Genomic DNA, 19,161 nt, shown 5'->3' on the forward strand with positions numbered 1-19,161 from the left:
CAAGTGGGCCTATGGCATTTAGTTCAGCTTTTGCTACGATCAGTCTCCTCACTGTATTGACAGGTGCTTTGGACATTAAGGCATAATGCAGAGGAGTCCAAAGATTGGATGATGGTTGGTTGGGGTTAACACCCTCTTGTTGAAGGTACGTACATATTTCTTCATTTGCAGACGCAACAGCAGCATGTACTGTATTGAGGGATTTGTCGGCTGTGGTGGTAGTGAGGGTGGAGCTGGGTTCAGCAGTGTTGCCTGCAGGAAGTCTTTTAAATCAAATGTGTGTGCCATAACTACTCATAGGCCATGAATTATTTCAATGTAGAGATATCTGCGGGAAGAAAATCTGAACTGTAAAGCTTACAGGGAAACAATGATATTTCTGAATACATTGTTAGAACATAATACGTATGTGAATAATAAAATGTAAATCCAAGGCAGAGTTTATCAGACAAATGCTGATTATTTTACCTTATGCTAGCTATTACTGCCATCACAGTTTGACAGCTTAGGTCAGGTGCATACCAAATAAGTTTATTCTCTTCCAAGGGTGGCATGGTTTAATAATTAAACCGGCTTTTACTGCAGGTTGTGGCATTACAGTTGACACCAGAACATCAGTGCCCATAACATGTACTTATCTGATACACAAAAAAATACAATGTTTTTAGTAATGATTATGATGTGATTGTGTAAAATGTAGGATTTGTATTTATTCACTTAATAACTCGCCTAATAATCAAGAAGTTGGAAAACAAGTTACAGTCACAACAATGTCATCTCCTGAAATATAAACACGTGTTAATGTAAGTATTGCATGTCAGTCTTCTTTCCAATAAAGACGTACAATTGCATTAATAAGGCTATTCTAGTCACTTACCTCGCTCTCTCACTGTTACGGCTATAATCTATAACTTGGAAAGAGCAACATTCACTGCAATTTACCCAAAAAATCTACCATACAACCTTACATTTCTCTTAAAGCACCTCTAAAAGTACTTTGTGGTTAAAAAAACAACTCCTCTTTCAAGCTATAGCTCCACTATAGTGTCCACTCTACTGATGAGGAACAGACATCAACTATCACTTCTTCCTGATACCCAACTCTTGGTATGGCAGGTAACTTGAGCGCTCTAGCCAACACCTCTGGTCATTCCAGGAAATTAGTGCCCATTGCATCCCTTTGGTGTTTTAAGTAGAAATAGTGCACCAATATTGAATTTGAAAAGCCTGTTATATTAAATGACGTGCCTTTTACTGTAGACAACATGGAGAATTCAATCAATCAGATGTTTAATTTCAGTAGACTTGCTAAAGTGCCAAAATTAAGCATTTTTACATGTCACAAGCCGATACACAATTCCCCAAAAATTAGACGTGCCGCTATGGCGTTCTGGACAGCTCTGGCCCATGTAGCCTATATTTTAGACAACCACACTGAATCACAAACGTAGTAAGTACATTTTTCCAGTGCTAGTAGGAAATACAAGTGCAAGTTTTTTAAATGTTTTATTTTAGTTCAATTTTTTTTTTTTTTATGTTTTATTTTAGTTTAAAAAAATGTCTCTGGGTCAGGAGGTCACAGCCGCGGAAGACAATAAATAAGAGGGTTCTGCCAGAGACTCAAACACAGCAGACTTTCACTCAAAACACCAAAAGTGGTACCGATCTACTTTCCCAGTGTATCGAGAGGGCTTTTATTTTGAAGGTGAAAAACCGGAAGTTCAATTTGTGTGACGTACACGTACAGCTGTACACACTGTTGTTGACATATACGAATATATCTCCGTTAGCTCTAATAGTCCAAATAGTGAACTTTCAAAACATTATAGGTAGTTAGTTTAACTACTTTAAAATAGTTATTTGTAAGTCAACCTCGTGCATTATCAGGTACGAACATGACAATTCGGTAAAAGTTATTCTTTTTTTATCAGCTACAAATTTGTATCCAACTTATTATCCTACTCAAATGAGTTGGGCTGGCTAGTTCGCGAGGTCATTTTGCAGTTTTGGCTAACGTTATCTATAAACATGAGCAATCTTGTATTCTGGAGTCAAGGTAGCTCCGAAGTGGATTGGTGTGAAGGAAATTATCTTATTTACCCTGGAATTGCAGAGTTCTACAATACGGTAAAGATGTTCCTGGTTGAAAACATTTTAACTTTTTGGGGGGCTTCAGGCCTAATGTCATGTCTAATGTGACATTAGATCTGTTCAATCTGCTCATAATCAATTTCCTCCCCTATATTTTGTTCTTCATTGCAGATCAGCAACATACTGTTTTTTATTTTGCCACCTATTTTGATGTGTCTGTTTCGACAATATGCTACACATTTCAACAGTGGGATATATCTGATCTGGGCTTTGCTGGTTGTGGTTGGTAAGTACTGCTCTAACTTTTAAATGACACTGCCAGAACTTAGCAGGGATGTGAACCAGAATTTGGCTTTACAGGAGACTTTGAATCTCCTTTTAAGCACAGGAAGCAGCCATTCAACATGCCATTCACTAGCTGACTCAACTCCACGATTTATGGAGTTGAGTGGCAACTAGTGTGGGCGGACTGGAGGCCCGATGTCACATAAAATTATGTTTTTCTTTAAAAACCTACTGATTTCAGCGCCTGAAGAGTAGCCCGCAATTACACATAACAATGTAATGTGTGTAATTGCTGGCTATTCCTTGGGTGCTGAAATCAGTAGTTTTTATAAAAACCCAATGCTATTTGATGTCGGATCTCCAGTCTGGCCACACTAGTCGCCGCTCAACTCCATTGTGGAGTTGTTTAATCGTCATGCCATTCACCAACTTTTTAATCGTTTTATTGTTAAAATACCTGCGTTACTCACCAAAGTTTCGATGAGCAACTATCGTCATTTACTGCCTTCACGGCCTGTATGTACTTCCAAAAAAAGTCTAAATAATACATTTACAAGCAACAGAAACATTGACTCCAGGCACCTCCATATTTGGTGAGTAACAAACTTATTTAGGCATTTTAATGCTTGAAAAGCTGGTGAATGGCAAGTTGAATGGCTGCTTCCTGGGCTTAAAGGAGTATTGCCATATCAACGGCTCCTGTAAAGCCAGATTCTGGTTCAGCAGATATGCATCTTTTGGTGTCACTCCCAAATCCTACACATGAGTTGCCTCTCCTCAGTAGTCTCGAAAAACCCAACCCTAAGCTGGAACATTGTGGGAGGCAACTAGGATGTCTAGATAGACGATCTCCTCAGCATCTAGCCTAAGCCTATAGATGGCAGATTGTGTATTCTACTCACATCATACTCTCTGTAAACATTGTCTCTTCTCCCAGGCATTGGATCCACTTACTTCCATGCCACCCTTAGCTTCCTGGGCCAGATGCTGGACGAGCTAGCCATCCTGTGGGTGCTTATGTGTGCCATCGGCATGTGGTTCCCAAAGAGATACCTGCCCAAGAGCTTCCGCAGAAACAGGCAAGTGACATACACACCGGTGGAGGCTCCTCAGAGGAGGAAGGGGAGGACCATCTTACTCAGTGAATTTAATAAAAATATAAACAGTGAAACATTAAAAAAGTGATCCTTTTTAGATAAAACTATAGTAAATAGTTGCTAATAGTAAATGTCACTAAATAACTGGGGGTTAGCGATGACGGTAGTAGCCTTCTAGGGTAGCACAGGACAGCTGTTTTCTGTCCTCCTCTGGGTGCATTGACTTCAATACAAAACCTAGAAGGTCCCCTTCCATAGACTCCACAGTAATTATGATAACTTCCGGAGGATGTCCTCCAACATTATTTAATTTTTAAAATTGTACCTTTATTTAACTAGGCAAGTCAGTTAAGAACAAATTCTTATTTTCAATGACGGCCTAGGAACAGTGGGTTAACTGCCTGTTCAGGGGCAGATTTGTACCTTGTCAGCTCGGCGGTTTGAACTTGCTGCCGGCCCATTAACTGACATGTTAGCCAACCAATCAAGGTATCAGAGAAGGAATCTAGTACTGAAAGCATAAGCTACAGCTAGCACTGCAGTGCATAATGTGTGGTGAGTAGTGGACTTAAAGCGAAACACAGTAGTGGAACAGTTTTGAACATTTAATTTCTGCAAAACAATAAGGAGAAGCAGGAGAGAGAAAGAGAGAGCTATCTATATTTTGATGAATTTATTTTTAGTTTACCTTTCACTTATTAAGCTAGCTGGGGCGGCAGGGTAGCCTAGTGGTTAGAGCATTGGACTAGTAACTGAAAGGTTGTAAGTTCAAATCCCCGAGCTGACAAGGTACAAATCTGTCGTTCTGCCCCTGAACAGGCAGTTAACCCACTGTTCCTAGGCCGTCATTGAAAATAAGAATTTGTTCTTAACTGACTAGCCTAGTAAAATAAAGGTAAAATTAAATAGCTAATGCAGCTAATTTAGCCTACTCAAAAAGAGAGGAACGCTATTTGTGTTAGCTAGCTGGCTAAGGCTATCCAACACTGCAACTCTTCCAAGTCAAGGTAAGCTTTCGGTTTTATTCATTTATTGCCAATGGGGCCCGCCGGTGTAACTGCTAAAATACTTGCTGTACACTGTACTGTGTGTTTTTACACATTGGATTGTGGGTTTACTAACGTGTTAGTTCTAGTAGCTATGTTGACTATGACGTTAGCTAATATTGTGACAACGATGTAGGCTGTGTAGAGGTTAGCGGTCATGGTAGGAAGGTTTGGCTTGGAGAGTTGTTTTTTCTTCACAACAGACAGCTGTTGTGTTGTGCACTAAAGTTCACAAATGAAGGAAAAAGGTGAGGGGAGGAAGTACCTTATTTACATAAGTATTCAGACCCTTCGCTATGAGACTTGAAATTGAGCTCAGGTGCATCCTGTTTCCATTGATCATCCTTGAGATATTTCTACAAATTGTTTTGAGTCCACCTCTGGTAAATTCAATTGATCAATCAATAAAATGTATTTATAAAGCCCGTTTTGCATCAGCCAATGTAACAAAGTGCTGTACAGAAACCCAGCCTAAAACCCCAAACAGCAAGCAATGCAGATGTAGAAGCACGGGGGCTAGGAAAAACTCCCTAGAAAGGGCAGAACCTAGGAAGAAACCTAGAGAGGAACCAGGCTCTGAGGGGTGGCCAGTCCTCTTCTGGCTGTGTTGGGTGGAGATTATAACAAGAACATGACCAAGATGTTCAAACGTTCATAGATTACCAGCAGGGTCAGATAATAATAATCACCGTGATTGTAGAGGGTGCAAAAGGACAGCACGTCCAGTGAACCAGTCAGGGTTCCATAGCCACAGGCAGAACAGTTGAAACTGGAGCAGCAGCATGACCAGATGGACTGGGGACAGCAAGGAGTCATCAGGCCAGGTAGTCCTGAGGCAAGGGCTCAGGTCCTCCGAGAGGAAGAGAGAGAGAGAATTAGAGGGAGCATACTTAAATTCACACAGGATACCATATTAGACAGGAGAAATACTCCAGATATAACAGACTGACCCTAGCCCCCTGACACAAACTATTGCAGTATAAATACTGGTGGCTGAGACGAGCGGTCGGGAGACACTGTGGCCCTGTTCGACGATAGCCCCGGACAGGGCCAAACAGGCAGGATATAACCCCACCCACTTTGCCAAAGTACAGCCCCCACACCACTAGAGGGATATCTTCAACCACCAACCTACTACCCTGAGACAAGGCCGAGTATAGCCCGTGAAGATCTCCCCCACGGCATAAACCTGAGGGGGGCGCCAATCCCAACTACTGAAGAGATGAGCCTTCAGTAAAGACTTAAAGGTCGAGACCGAGTCTGCGTCTCTCACATGGATAGGCAGACCATTCCATAAAAATTTAGCTCTATAGGAGAAAGCCCTGCCTCCATCTGTTTGCTTAGAAATTCTAGTGACAGTAAGGAGGCCTGCGTCTTGTGACCGTAGCGTATGTGTAGGTATGTACGGCAGGACCAAATCGGAACGATAGGTGTGAACAAGCCCATGTAATGCTTTGTAGGTTAGCAGTAAAACCTTGAAATCAGCCTTAGCCTTAACAGGAAGCCAGTGTAAAGAGGCTAGCACTGGAGTAGTATGATCAAATCTTTTGGTTCTAGTCAAGATTCTAGCAGCCGTAAATAAACTGAAGTTTATTTAGTGCTTTTTTCCGGGTAGCCGGAAACTAGAGTATTACAGTAGTCTAATCTAGAAGTGACAAAAGCATGGATGAATTTTTCTGCATAATTTTTGGACAGAAAGTTTCTGATTTTTGCAATGTTACAAAGATGGAAAAAAGCTGTCCTTTTGTCCGAGGTTAAAAGTAAAACATTTGCCGCCATCCACTTCCTTATGTCTGAAACACAGGCTTCCAGGGAGGGCAATTTTGGGGCTTCACCATGTTTCATCGAAATGTACAGCTGTGTATCATCCGCATAGCAGTGAAAGTTAACATTATGTTTCCGAGTGACATCACCAGGAGGTAAAATATATTGTGAAAACAGTAGAGGAACTCAAATGGAACCTTGAGGAACACTGACATTTATAGTTGATTTGTCAGAAGACAAACTATCCACAGAGACAAACTGATATCTTTCTGACAGATAAGATCTAAACCACGCCATAACTTGTCCATATAGACTAATTTGGGTTTCCAATCTCCAAAAGAATGTGGTGATCGATGATATCAAAAGCAGCACTTACGGTCTAGGAGCACAAGGACAGATGCAGAGCCTTGGTCTGACACCATTAAAAGGTAATTTACCACCTTCACGAGTGCAGTCTCAGTGGAGTCTAAAACCAGACTGAAGCATTTCATATACATTGTCTTCAGTAAAGGCAGGTAGTTACTGCGCAACAGCTTTTTCCATTTTTTTGAGAGGAATGGGAGATTCGATATAGGCCGATAGTTAAAAAAATATATTTTCTGGGTCAAGGTTTGGCTTTATTACTGCCACTTTCAGTGAGTTTGGTACACATCCGGTGGATAGGGAGCCGTTTATTATATTCAACATAGGAGGGCCAAGCAGAAGAAGCAGCTCTTTAGTTGGAATAGGGTCCAGTATGCAGCTTGAAGATTTAGAGGCTAAGAGTATTTTCATCAATGTGTCAATAGATATAGGTTTAAGCAACTTGAGTGTTTCCCTTGATCATAGGCCCTGGCAGTGTTGTGCAGACTCAGGACAACTGAGCTTTGGAGAAATACACAGATTTAAAGAGGAGTCCGTAATTTGCTTTCTAATGATCATCGTCTTTTGTCAAAGACATTCATGAATTGATCACTGCTGAAGTGAAAGCCAACCTCTCTTGGGGAGTGCTGCTTTTGAGTTAGCTTTGCGACAGTATCAAAAATACATTTGGGATTGTTCTTATTCTCCTCAATTAAGTTAGAAAAATAGGATGATCGAGCAGCAGTGCGGGCTCTTCAATACTGCAAGGTACTGTCTTTCCAAGCTAGTTGGAAGACTTCCAGTTTGGTGGAGCGCCATTTCCGTTCCGATTTTCTGGAATCTTGCTTCAGGGCTCGGGTATTTTCTGTATACCAGGGAGCTAGTTTCTTATGACAAATTATTTTTGTTTTTAGGGTTGCGACTGCATCTCGGGTATTACGCAAGGTTAAAATTAGTTCCTCAGTTAGGTGGTTAACCGATTATTGTACTCCGACATCCTTGGGTAGGTGGAGTCTGTAATGCCATCTAGGAATCTTTGGGTTGTTCGAGAATTTATAGCACGGTTTTTGATGATCCTAGGTTGGGGTCTGAGCAGATTATTTGTTGCGCTTGCAAACGTAATAAAATGGTGGTCCGATAGTTCAGGATTATGAGGAAAAACATTAAGATCCACAATATTTATTTCACGGGACAAAACTAGGTCCAGAGTATGACTGTGGCAGTGAGTAGGTCCGGAGACATGTTGGCCAAAAGTCGATGATGGCTCTAAAAGCCTTTTGGAGTGGGTCTGTGGACTTTTCCATGTGAATATTAAAGTCACCGAAAATTTGAATATTATCTGCCATGACTAATAGTCATATAGGTCCAATAGGAATTCAGGGAACTCCGTGAGGAATGTTGTATACGGCCCAGGAGACCTATAAACAGTAGCTATAAAAGTGAGTAGGCTGCATAGATTTCATGACTAGAAGCTCAAAAGACGAAGACACAGTAAAAAAAAAAGTGTAAATCGAAATTTGTTATCGTAAATGTTAGCAATACTTCCGCCTTTGCGGGAATGCGTGGGGGATATGGACCCAGATTCACAAAACACTTCTTACCCAAAAACCTAAGACTCTTAAGAAAAAAGAAAAGAAGTTGATAAGATAGTTTGTAAGTGCAATTCCTCCACAGTATCTCAAGATTTCATGATTTTCCTACAAACTTGTCAAATATCTAATTATAATGTCTTAAAATGTTTGTAGCTCCAACTCCAAAACGTTCTGGGACACTGTGAAGTCCACTGTGAAGCACCTCCTCCCAGCTGCCCACTGCACTGAGGCTAGGTAACACGGTCACCACCGATAAATCCATGATTATCGAAAACTTCAATAAGCATTTCTCAACGGCTGGCCATGCCTTCCGCCTGGCTACTCCAACCTCGGCCAACAGCTCTGCCCCCCCGGCAGCTCCTCGCCCAAGCCTCTCCAGGTTCTCCTTTACCCAAATCCAGATAGCAGATGTTCTGAAAGAGCTGCAAAACCTGGACCCGTACAAATCAGCTGGGCTTGACAATCTGGACCCCCTATTTCTGAAACTTTCCGCCGCCATTGTCGCAACCCCTATTACCAGCCTGTTCAACCTCTCTTTCATATCGTCTGAGATCCCCAAGGATTGGAAAGCTGCCGCAGTCATCCCCCTCTTCAAAGGGGGAGACACCCTGGACCCAAACTGTTACAGACCTATATCCATCCTGCCCTGCCTATCTAAGGTCTTCGAAAGCCAAGTCAACAAACAGGTCACTGACCATCTCGAATCCCACCGTACCTTCTCCGCTGTGCAATCTGGTTTCCGAGCCGGTCACGGGTGCACCTCAGCAACACTCAAGGTACTAAACGATATCATAACCGCCATCGATAAAAGACAGTACTGTGCAGCCGTCTTCATTGACCTTGCCAAGGCTTTCGACTCTGTCAATCACCATATTCTTATCGGCAGACTCAGTAGCCTCGGTTTTTCGGATGACTGCCTTGCCTGGTTCACCAATTACTTTGCAGACAGAGTTCAGTGTGTCAAATCGGAGGGCATGCTGTCCGGTCCTCTGGCAGTCTCTATGGGGGTGCCACAGGGTTCAATTCTCGGGCCGACTCTTTTCTCTGTATATATCAATGATGTTGCTCTTGCTGCGGGCGATTCCCTGATCCACCTCTACGCAGACGACACCATTCTATATACTTTCGGCCCGTCATTGGACACTGTGCTATCTAACCTCCAAACAAGCTTCAATGCCATACAACACTCCTTCCGTGGCCTCCAACTGCTCTTAAACGCTAGTAAAACCAAATGCATGCTTTTCAACCGATCGCTGCCTGCACCCGCATGCCCGACTAGCATCACCACCCTGGATGGTTCCGACCTTGAATATGTGGACATCTATAAGTACCTAGGTGTCTGGCTAGACTGCAAACTCTCCTTCCAGACTCATATCAAACATCTCCAATCGAAAATCAAATCAAAGTCGGCTTTCTATTCCGCAACCAAGCCTCCTTCACTCACGCCGCCAAGCTTACCCTAGTAAAACTGACTATCCTTCCGATCCTCGACTTCGGCGATGTCATCTACAAAATGGCTTCCAACACTCTACTCAGCAAACTGGATGCAGTCTATCACAGTGCCATCCGTTTTCTCACTAAAGCACCTTATACCACCCACCACTGCAACCTGTATGCTCTAGTCGGCTGGCCCTTGTTACATATTCGTCGCCAGACCCACTGGCTCCAGGTCATCTACAAGTCCATGCTAGGTAAAACTCCGCCTTATCTCAGTTCACTGGTCACGATGGCAACACCCATCCGTAGCACGCGCTCCAGCAGGTGTATCTCACTGATCATCCCTAAAGCCAACACCTCATTTGGCCGCCTTTCGTTCCAGTACTCTGCTGCCTGTGACTGGAACGAATTGCAAAAATCGCTGAAGTTGGAGACTTTTATCTCCCTCACCAACTTCAAACATCAGCTATCTGAGCAGCTAACCGATCGCTGCTGCTGTACATAGTCTATTGGTAAATAGCCCACCCATTTTCACCTACCTCATCCCCATACTGTTTTTATTTATTTACTTGCTCTTTTGCACACCTATATCTCTACCTGTACATGACCATCTGATCATTTATCACTCCAGTGTTAATCTGCAAAATTGTAATTATTCGCCTACCTCCTCATGCCTTTTGCACACATTGTGTATAGACTCCCCCCTTTGTTTTCTACTGTGTTATTGACTTGTTAATTGTTTATTCCATGTGTAACTCTGTGTTGTCTGCTCACACTGCTATGCTTTATCTTGGCCAGGTCGCAGTTGCAAATGAGAACTTGTTCTTAACTGGCCTACCTGGTTAAATAAAGGTGAAATAAAAAAAATAAAAAAATAAAAAAATAAAAAGTTGCTAGGCAACCGACAATCATGTTAGCTATTTCCTACTTAGATTACTGTTCTAAAACATGTTCTTAGGTTTAAAATAATCAATACTGAAACTTTCAGATGAACTTTGTGAGTGAATTAAACATGTTCAATTGCATTCATGCGTTTATTCTCTCACTGCCTGAGTTTAAGATGAGGATTTAGCTATCTTGGAATTAAGAACAAATCTAAAAAATGTTTTTTTTTCAAGAATCTAATTTCTTCTTAACTTTTGCTAAAGGAGAAACAAACTAAATAGCTTAACAACATTTCCAAGATTAACTTTCTTCATAAATCTATAGTTAAGGAAAAAATTGCAGTTAAGAAGAAATGTATTTTGAAGAAGGTTTTGTGAATCTGGGCCATGGTCACTAGTGTAACCAGGAGGAGAGGTCTCATTTAACACAGTAAACTCATCAGGCTTAAGCCATGTTTCAGTCAGGCCAATCACATCAAGATTATGATCAGTGATTAGTTAATTGACTATAACTGCCTTGGAAGTGAGGGATCTAACATTAAGTAGCCCTATTTTGAGATGTGAGAGATCACAATCTCTTTCAATAATGACAGGAATGGAGGAGATCTTTATTCCAGTGAGATTGCTAAAGTGAACACCGCCATGTTTAGTTTTGCCCAACCTAGATCGAAGCACAGACACGGTCTCAATGGGGATAGCTGAGCTGACTACACTGACTATGCTAGTGGCAGACTCCACTAAGCTGGCTGCCTGGCCTGCACCCTTCTCATTTTGTAGCTAGACAGGGCTCTAACTCCTATGTTCATAGATAAGATGAGAGCACCCCTCCAGCTAAGATGGAGTCCGTCACTCTTCAGCAGGCCAGGCTTGGTCCTGCTTGTGGGTGATTCCCAGAAAGAGGGCCAATTATCTACATATTCTATCTTTTGGGAGGGGCCCGGAAACAGTTTTCAACCAGCGATTGAGTTGTGAGACTCTGCCGTAGAGCTCATCACTCCCCCTAACTGGGAGGGGGCCAGAGACAATTACTCGATGCGACACATCTTTCTAGCTGATTTACACGCTGAAGCTATGTTGCGAGGGGACTTTTACTACTATCTGTACTTATTGGTGGTGTCGTGTCTTTGCTATGCCAGATTAAGTGATATGCTATTCTATAAAATAATTTCTACTGTAATTAATATTACCTGATTAAACTAATCATGTAAATGTAATTAATTAGAAAGTCAGGGCACCACGAAATAATGTTTATAGAGATGTTATCTTCCGAATAAACTCTTAAAGACCTGGTAGTCTTTTATATCAATATCAGTCAATATTTAATCCTCACTTTATTCAGTCTCATCTGAAAGTTGTCAATTCTTGGTTATCTTCACCAACCCTGGCTAAGAAGTTGAATCAGCAATATAAAATGTGGTTTAATTATTTATTTACTAAATATCTAAATTATCATACAGAATGTATCATACATTGAATACTAATTGTCACACAAGAAAACGTCCCTGGTGGACAGAACCGTTATGGCATGGCGGCTGGTTACACAAAGAGAGAGGGTTGCGCTTGAATGAAAGCGCGGGAAGACTGAGTAACAAAGGGAGAAGCTATGCTATCGTAAATACAGAATCTTATGCATTCTAAATAACCGCCCATTTGGAAAAGGAAAATGCAAGGAATATTTACTCTGAGCTGCGCTTCAATTGGTTGTTTGTAGATGGAAGGCCGGGTTGCCCAGCGGGCATCTCTTGTCATCTGAAGAATGTCTCTGGTGGTAAACTGGAAACATTGTAGTATCGTCGTTGTGTGTTAGACTGGATACGTCGTCCGTCCTCTCCTAGCCCACGTTTACGGCTGCTGCTAACTCAACGGCTAGGAGGTATCACTTCTGGAGTGAATAAGAGTTCAAAGTTCATACCAAGTTGCCATACTTAAGCTCATGCTATATTCTGGCTGGTATAGTCGAAATTCATCTTTTTGGCATGTCGATTGTCACCTTCATATTGAACACGATGCTAATTTCTTTAGGTTATTATCTTAGCCCATTTAACGTAAGGACCGTCGTCCTCCTGTCCTCAGAACACAAAGTTACATTTTTGTACAGGGGCTTATATAGTGGTAGGAGAGAGGGGCATGTTTCATAGTTTACAACCAATGTCTGATCACATGGGTGGGCCACTGAGTTGAGCCTAGTTCACTTATGAAAACCAATTCTCTCATTTAGAAGCTAAAATTAAATTTAATCTTTTCACAAATAGTTTCATATTTAAACATTTTAAATTGCACAACAATTCCATGTGCATCTGATAACTAGAATGTGTAGACTTTCCAAGATACAGTTTGTCATCCTATCATCAGTAATAATGTCTCAGACGCCAACTGATCTGACATCATATTCATTAAGTACCAGCGCATATTTTCAAGTGGTTGAATTACTGAAATATGATTCCGTTCCCCACCTTTTGATGTCACCAGACTCTCTCTCTCTATGTTAACAAAGGGCTTTCCAATAGCCACTCTGTAGAGTAGAGAGAGAAAAGGGGGAAAGGTATTTATGGGGGGTCATAAACCTCACCAACGGCCAACGTCATGACAGTGGCACAGACGCTGTTTCATCCTTTCCTACACTTAAATTACCCTTGCCTAACGATTGCGTCTGAAGCTGGGCTTCCAGCACGGCTATCCTTGCCATAAGGCGATCATTCTCCTGTATATTATGAGTACAGCGACTGCAATTAGAAGGCATAATGTTAATGTTACTACTTAGCTTTGGCTCGTGGAGGTCGGGTAGAACCATGTCCAGATAAAGCGTCCAGGGTGAAAAAGTTGAATGAAAAAAGTAGAGCAATGGAAAAAATAAAACAGTAATCAAAATGTAAAAAACGTAACGTTGGCAGGTAGCAAAGAAACGTTAGCAACAAACCGCACAGCAGCACGTAAACAAGTCTACAAGTTGGGACCGGAAATTACGACACAACAATCATGTGTGTCTGTGAGTCGGAGATGTACGTAGTCAGACATACGTTGGACATGATTTGGAAAGGCACACTCCTGTCTATATAAGGTCCCACAGTTAACAGTGTATGTCAGAGCAAAAACCAAGCCATGAGGTCGAAGGAATTGTCCGTTGAGCTCCGAGACAGGATTGTGTAGGATTGATCCAGAAGGACAAGCATCTTTATTTTTAGTTTATTTAATCTTTATTTAACTCGGACGACGCTGGGCCAATTGTGCACCGCCCTATGGGACTCCGAATCACGGCCAGTTGTGATACAACCTGGATACAAACCAGGGTGTCTGTAGTGACGCCTCTTGCACTGAGATGCAGTGCCTAAGACTGCTGCACCACTCGGGAGCCCATCTCTGTAGCACTCCACCAATCAGGCTTTTGGTAGAGTGGCCAGACAGAAGCCACTTCAGTAAAAGGCACATGACAGCCTGCTTGGAGTTTGCCAAAATGCACCTAAAGGACTCTCAGACCATGAGAAACAAGATTCTCTGGTCTGCTGAAACTAAGATTGAACTCTTTGGCCTGAATCTGGAGGAAACCTGGCACCATCCCTACTGTGAAGCATGGTGGTGGCAGCATCATGCTGTGGGGATATTTTTTAGTGGCAGGGACTGGGAGACTAGTCCGGATTGGGGGAAAGATGAACGGAGCAAAGTACAGCGAGATCCTTGAAAACCTGATTGAGAGCGCTCAGGATCTCAGCCTGGGGCAAAGGTTCACCTTCCAACTGGACAACGACCTTAAGCACACAGCCAAGACATCGCAGGAGTGACTTCGGGACAAGTCTCTGAATGTCATTGAGTGACCCAGCCAGAGCCCGGGCTTAAACCCGATCGAACATCTCTGGAGAGGCATAAAAATAGCTGCGCAAACCTGATCGAACATCTCTGGAGAGACATGAAAATAGCTGTACAGCGATGCTCCCCATCCAACCTGACAGAGCTTGAGAGGATCTGTAGAGAAGAATGGGAGAAACTCTCCAAATAATGCCAAGCTTGTAGAGTCATACCCAAGAAGACTCAAGGCTGTAATCTCTGCCAAAGGTGCTTCAACAAAGTACTGAGTAAAGGGTCTGAATACTTATGTAAATTAGATATTTCCAGTTTAAATGTTCATACATTTTCCAAAATGTATAGAAAACAGTTTTTGCTTGGTCATTATGGGGTATTGTTTGTAGATTTATGATGGAGAAAAACAATTTAATCAAATTTAGAATAAGGCTTAACATAACAAAATGTTGAAAAAGTCAAGGGGTCTGAATACTTTCCAAATGCACTGTATATTCCTTCTTTATAATTTTCCCCCAACCCTACCACCCCTCACCTAATTGGAGTAAACTAATGGACAACAATACTTAGGCTTCTACTTCCAGTTTATACCTACTGCATATATTTTACGGACAGTAGATTTTACATTAGTTATCTTTTGTTTATTTTTTAGGCCCAGCCTTCAGCTACCCTCAACCCCTCTCATCGATCTCTGAAGACCATCCAGTTTTGATTTCTAGCTGCCATATAGTTTTCCATTGGAATGTTTGAGAAAAGTTCAATAGTTTCTACAGATTGTAAATGAAAGATAAACACCTTTGCTAAGAGTATTATTGATCGATTGACTATGACTATTTGCAGAGTTATCTCCAAGTAAATGTTGCATTTTTTTCAGCTATTCCTGAACCTGTGACCAAAATGGGCAGTACAAAAACAAGTGATCTAATGATTCAGTCTCTTAGCAGCAAAATCTGCAGAGCTGGTATAGTTGTATATATATTACATTCAATTGGTTGCAAGAATTTTGTGTAATTTTAAATTGAAAAACTCTTACGTTTTGAATCCGGAGTCATTTTATGTATCAGTTCATAAACCATGTGCCATGGAATTGGTACATCAAAATTCTCCCAATTATTTTGAAACCTGTATGGTGCAGCTGTCAATTTTTTTAAAATCCTTTTTTGGTCAGAACTACTGTTACCGCAATATTAGCAAGCTAGCTAAATGCATGATGTCCTCAATAACAAAGCAGGTAGCTAGCTTCGAATTAGCCCGTATAGTCCAGTCAACAACCCACTTGCCAACTTGATCAAGGTCTAACTTAGCTGTGTTAAACATTACAGTAGTATTGACATGGGCATCGTATCGTACTGTGTTGGCCAAACAAGGTTAATAAGCTAACTGCATGCCCACAATAATAAAGTCACTATTGCAGGCAGATTGTATGCACTATGCATTAAACGGTCTTCAATATGGTTTGCAGTGAGGGGCTTCAGATGTGCCAAACCTAGGAGACGCTGGGTTATAAAAACGAGTATTCAGTCAATGCAAGCTAGCTAGGTGTCTGTTCTGAAAGCATTAGCTACAGACATCTAGGCTTGTTAAGTGTCCACTCCTATTAAATAAATTGCAGCTAGTTGTGAGACTTGCCATGATGCTGCCAATGCCCATAGTAAAATCATGCTCTGTAGCTAGCTGTTCAGCTAGCTAGCAAAATATTCATCAATGATAGTCCAAAACCACAGCAAGCTCAACTATCTGGATAGCTAGCTCACCTAGCACAGTACATATTTTTTGTACATTTATTGTTCATGCCATGTTACCTGGCTAGTCTCGACCAGGATAGCCTTCTAAAAAGGCTCATCTTTTCATATATTTTTTATAATTGTTAAAATGAAAACAATCTCAATGAGGCTACTAACATGCATTGTAATCTGGGCTGCCTGTCAGACGAACCATTCAAGTGATGTCATTGATGACACGTTATCAAGATGGCGGCACACAGTAGTCAGATGAGGCAATTTTTATTTTTTTACATAAATATGACTTTTCAGCAGTTTTAAGGGTAGGAACATGCTGCTTTATCACATTTGGTTATCAAAATCACCTTAACTTCAGTTAAGGTAATCTTTAAACGGTGCAGACCGCCACTGATACACACAGTTATGCTTGCAAAACGGCATACATTCAAGTGAAGTGAGTAAACAAATAAAGGGTGTTTGATTATTCCCATTCTGATCTATTTATGTATATTGAGTGACAGCACAACTTCTTCTCTCCCCCAGGATAAGGTTCAAAGTGGTCATTGGGATCCTCTCAGGAATAACCACAGGACTGGCATTCGTCAAACCTGCCATCAACGCCATCTCTCTAATGAGCCTGGGCATCCCCTGCACCGCCTTGCTCATAACCGAGATCAAGAGGTCAGGGCAAATTTAACATTCAATTTTATGTCATAAATTGTGCAGTGGGTCAGTTAAAAAAAACAAATATCTGGCCATAGTTTGGACAAGCCTGCAATCAACATTTCAATTCTGAAACGCTCTGTAAATGTGCGTCTGTTGTCTGTAGGTGTGAGAACCTGCGTGTGTTTAAGCTGGGTCTGCTCACTGGGATGTGGTGGACACTGGCATTGCTCTGCTGGATCAGTGACAGGATCTTCTGTGATATGTGGTCCTCTGTCAACTTCCCCTATTTGCACTGTGCATGGTATGTCCAATTTTAGTACTATTACATGGAAAGTGTCATGCCAGGGGTCTTAAACATTTTCTGCCTGCCACTTGATTTAATCTGCCCCCACTTGTGTGATTGACCCCTGATGAACCCCTCTCTGTTTCTGTAGGCACATACTCATCTGCCTTGCTTCCTACCTTGGGTGCGTGTGCTTTGCCTACTTCGACGCAGCCTCTGAGGCCCCAGAGCAGGGCCCCGTGGTCAAGTTCTGGCCCAGTGAAAAGTGGGCCTTCATTGGGGTGCCCTACGTCACTCTTCTGTGTGTCCAGAAGAAGCACTCTGTCAAAGTGACATAACCAGTGCACTGTAAGTCTTACCAATGAACTAGCATACTTAGAATCATATTTTTTTTTTAAACAAGGTCTGCAAAACTCACAGGGTTGTGGAAAGCTTTCACTGCCACATTTCTTTAAAATAAGCTTTCTAATAATTCTGATAATGGATCTTTAGAGATCGCTATTTTTTCATTATTTAACAGTGTTCAACGATAGGAATATCTTGATCAAGTTTCCTGATAATTTCCTAGCTATATAAAACTCAATGATAATCTAGAGGGAAGAACTACATAGATAATGGTAACCTTATCCTAATAGTTGCAGTCTCTCTCTCCCTCCGTATCCAGTTTTGTCACAAGTCAGCTAGCATTAGTATCAGTGCTGCTAGCTCCAGATAATCCATTTTCATGCATACCACAGTTTGTCAAAAAAAATGAAGACAGGATCGTATTGATCCCTATTGACTGAATTGTTCAATGTCTCTGGAGTCAGTGATTTTATAGTTGTATCCATGGCATTGTTATACTTACTCATTTGACTTATACCCTGAGTGTACAGAACATTAAGAACACCTGCTCTTTCCATGACAGACTGACCAGATGAAAGCTATGATCCCTTATTGATGTCACTATATGATCCCTTATTGATCCACTTCAATCAGTGTAGATGAAGGGGTGGAGAGAGGTTAAAGAAGGATTTTTAAGCCTTGAGACAATTGAGGCATGGATTGTATATGTGTGCAATTCAGAGGGTGAATTAGCAAGTCAAAAGATTTAAGTGCCTTTGAACAGGGTATGGTAGTAGGTGCCAGGTGCACTTGTTTGTTTCAAGAACTGCAACGATGCTGTGTTTTTCACCCTCAACAGTTTTCCATGTGTATCAACAATGGTCCACCGCCCAAAGGACATCCAGTCAACTTGACACAACTGTGGGAATCATTGGAGTCAACATGGACCAGCATCCCTGTGGAACGCTTTCAACACCGTGTAGAGTCCATGTCCCGGCGAATAGAGGCTGTTCTCAGGGCGAAAGGGAGGGTGCAACTCAATATTAGAAAGGTGTTCCTAATGTTTGTATAGTCAGTGTATAGTAAATGTATAGCCTATATCAGGGTTTCACAAACTCGGTCCTGAGCCACCCCCACCCTTGTTGCATGTTTAGTTTTTTTGCCCTCTGATTCAAACAACCAACTCATCATCAAGCTCTGAATATTTGAATCAGCTGTGTAGAACTAAAGCAAAAACCAAAACTAGCACCCAGTGTGGGCCCCAGCACCAAGTTTGGGAGACTCTGGCCTATCTTATTAACGTGTGTATGTGTGCGCGTGCATATATAGGTAACATAATCATGACATTTTCAGTGTTATTTTAGCCATAATTATTACTGTTAAATGTTACATTTCTTATTTCAAGGGAAGTGTGCAGTATCTATAGTGTTCTAAAGTATTTCATCTCAGTGTTGTCTGGTTATTGTGATAAATTGCAGAAGATTATATGCAAGAATTTGTGCTGCAAAAGTATTTTGCAAGGTAGGCCATTCTGAAAAGAGACTAAAAGCAGTATTATCATGTTTAGTATGGGATATGAAGTACTCTCCCTGACAACAGCCATCATAGGTGTTATGGCAGTGGCCAAACACATGCCAGTGCCAATGTGGTGAAAATATGTTACTTTTCAGAAAGTGCCTTTTATTTTCCTATTATAACAGATAGGTTAATATAATGTGTGTTTGGAAACAAAGATGGAAGAATTTCTCATTACTTTTTACATTTTATTTTGTGTAATTAAACTGTTCAACATTTACTAAACCCTTTGTCAATGGAGTGCTTTGTCCCTTGAGGAATA

The 19,161-nt window shown here is 41.5% G+C and overlaps 1 protein-coding gene across 1 annotated transcript; it reads left to right on the top strand.

Moving 5' to 3' along the window:
- The first annotated feature begins 1,633 nt into the window (after nucleotides 1–1,633).
- On the top strand, nucleotides 1,634–19,124 carry LOC112214710 (alkaline ceramidase 2). The gene is made up of 7 exons (XM_024373665.2): nucleotides 1,634–2,127; nucleotides 2,263–2,377; nucleotides 3,314–3,455; nucleotides 16,595–16,732; nucleotides 16,881–17,018; nucleotides 17,152–17,348; nucleotides 18,184–19,124. Exons 1-6 carry the CDS (start codon nucleotides 2,029–2,031, stop codon nucleotides 17,336–17,338), a joined length of 819 nt encoding a protein of 272 aa, XP_024229433.1. The 5' UTR covers nucleotides 1,634–2,028; the 3' UTR covers nucleotides 17,339–17,348; nucleotides 18,184–19,124.
- The last annotated feature ends 37 nt before the right edge of the window (nucleotides 19,125–19,161 follow it).

Source organism: Oncorhynchus tshawytscha, linkage group LG15, assembly GCF_018296145.1.
Source record: "Oncorhynchus tshawytscha isolate Ot180627B linkage group LG15, Otsh_v2.0, whole genome shotgun sequence".
Classification (NCBI taxonomy): Eukaryota; Metazoa; Chordata; class Actinopteri; order Salmoniformes; family Salmonidae; genus Oncorhynchus; species Oncorhynchus tshawytscha.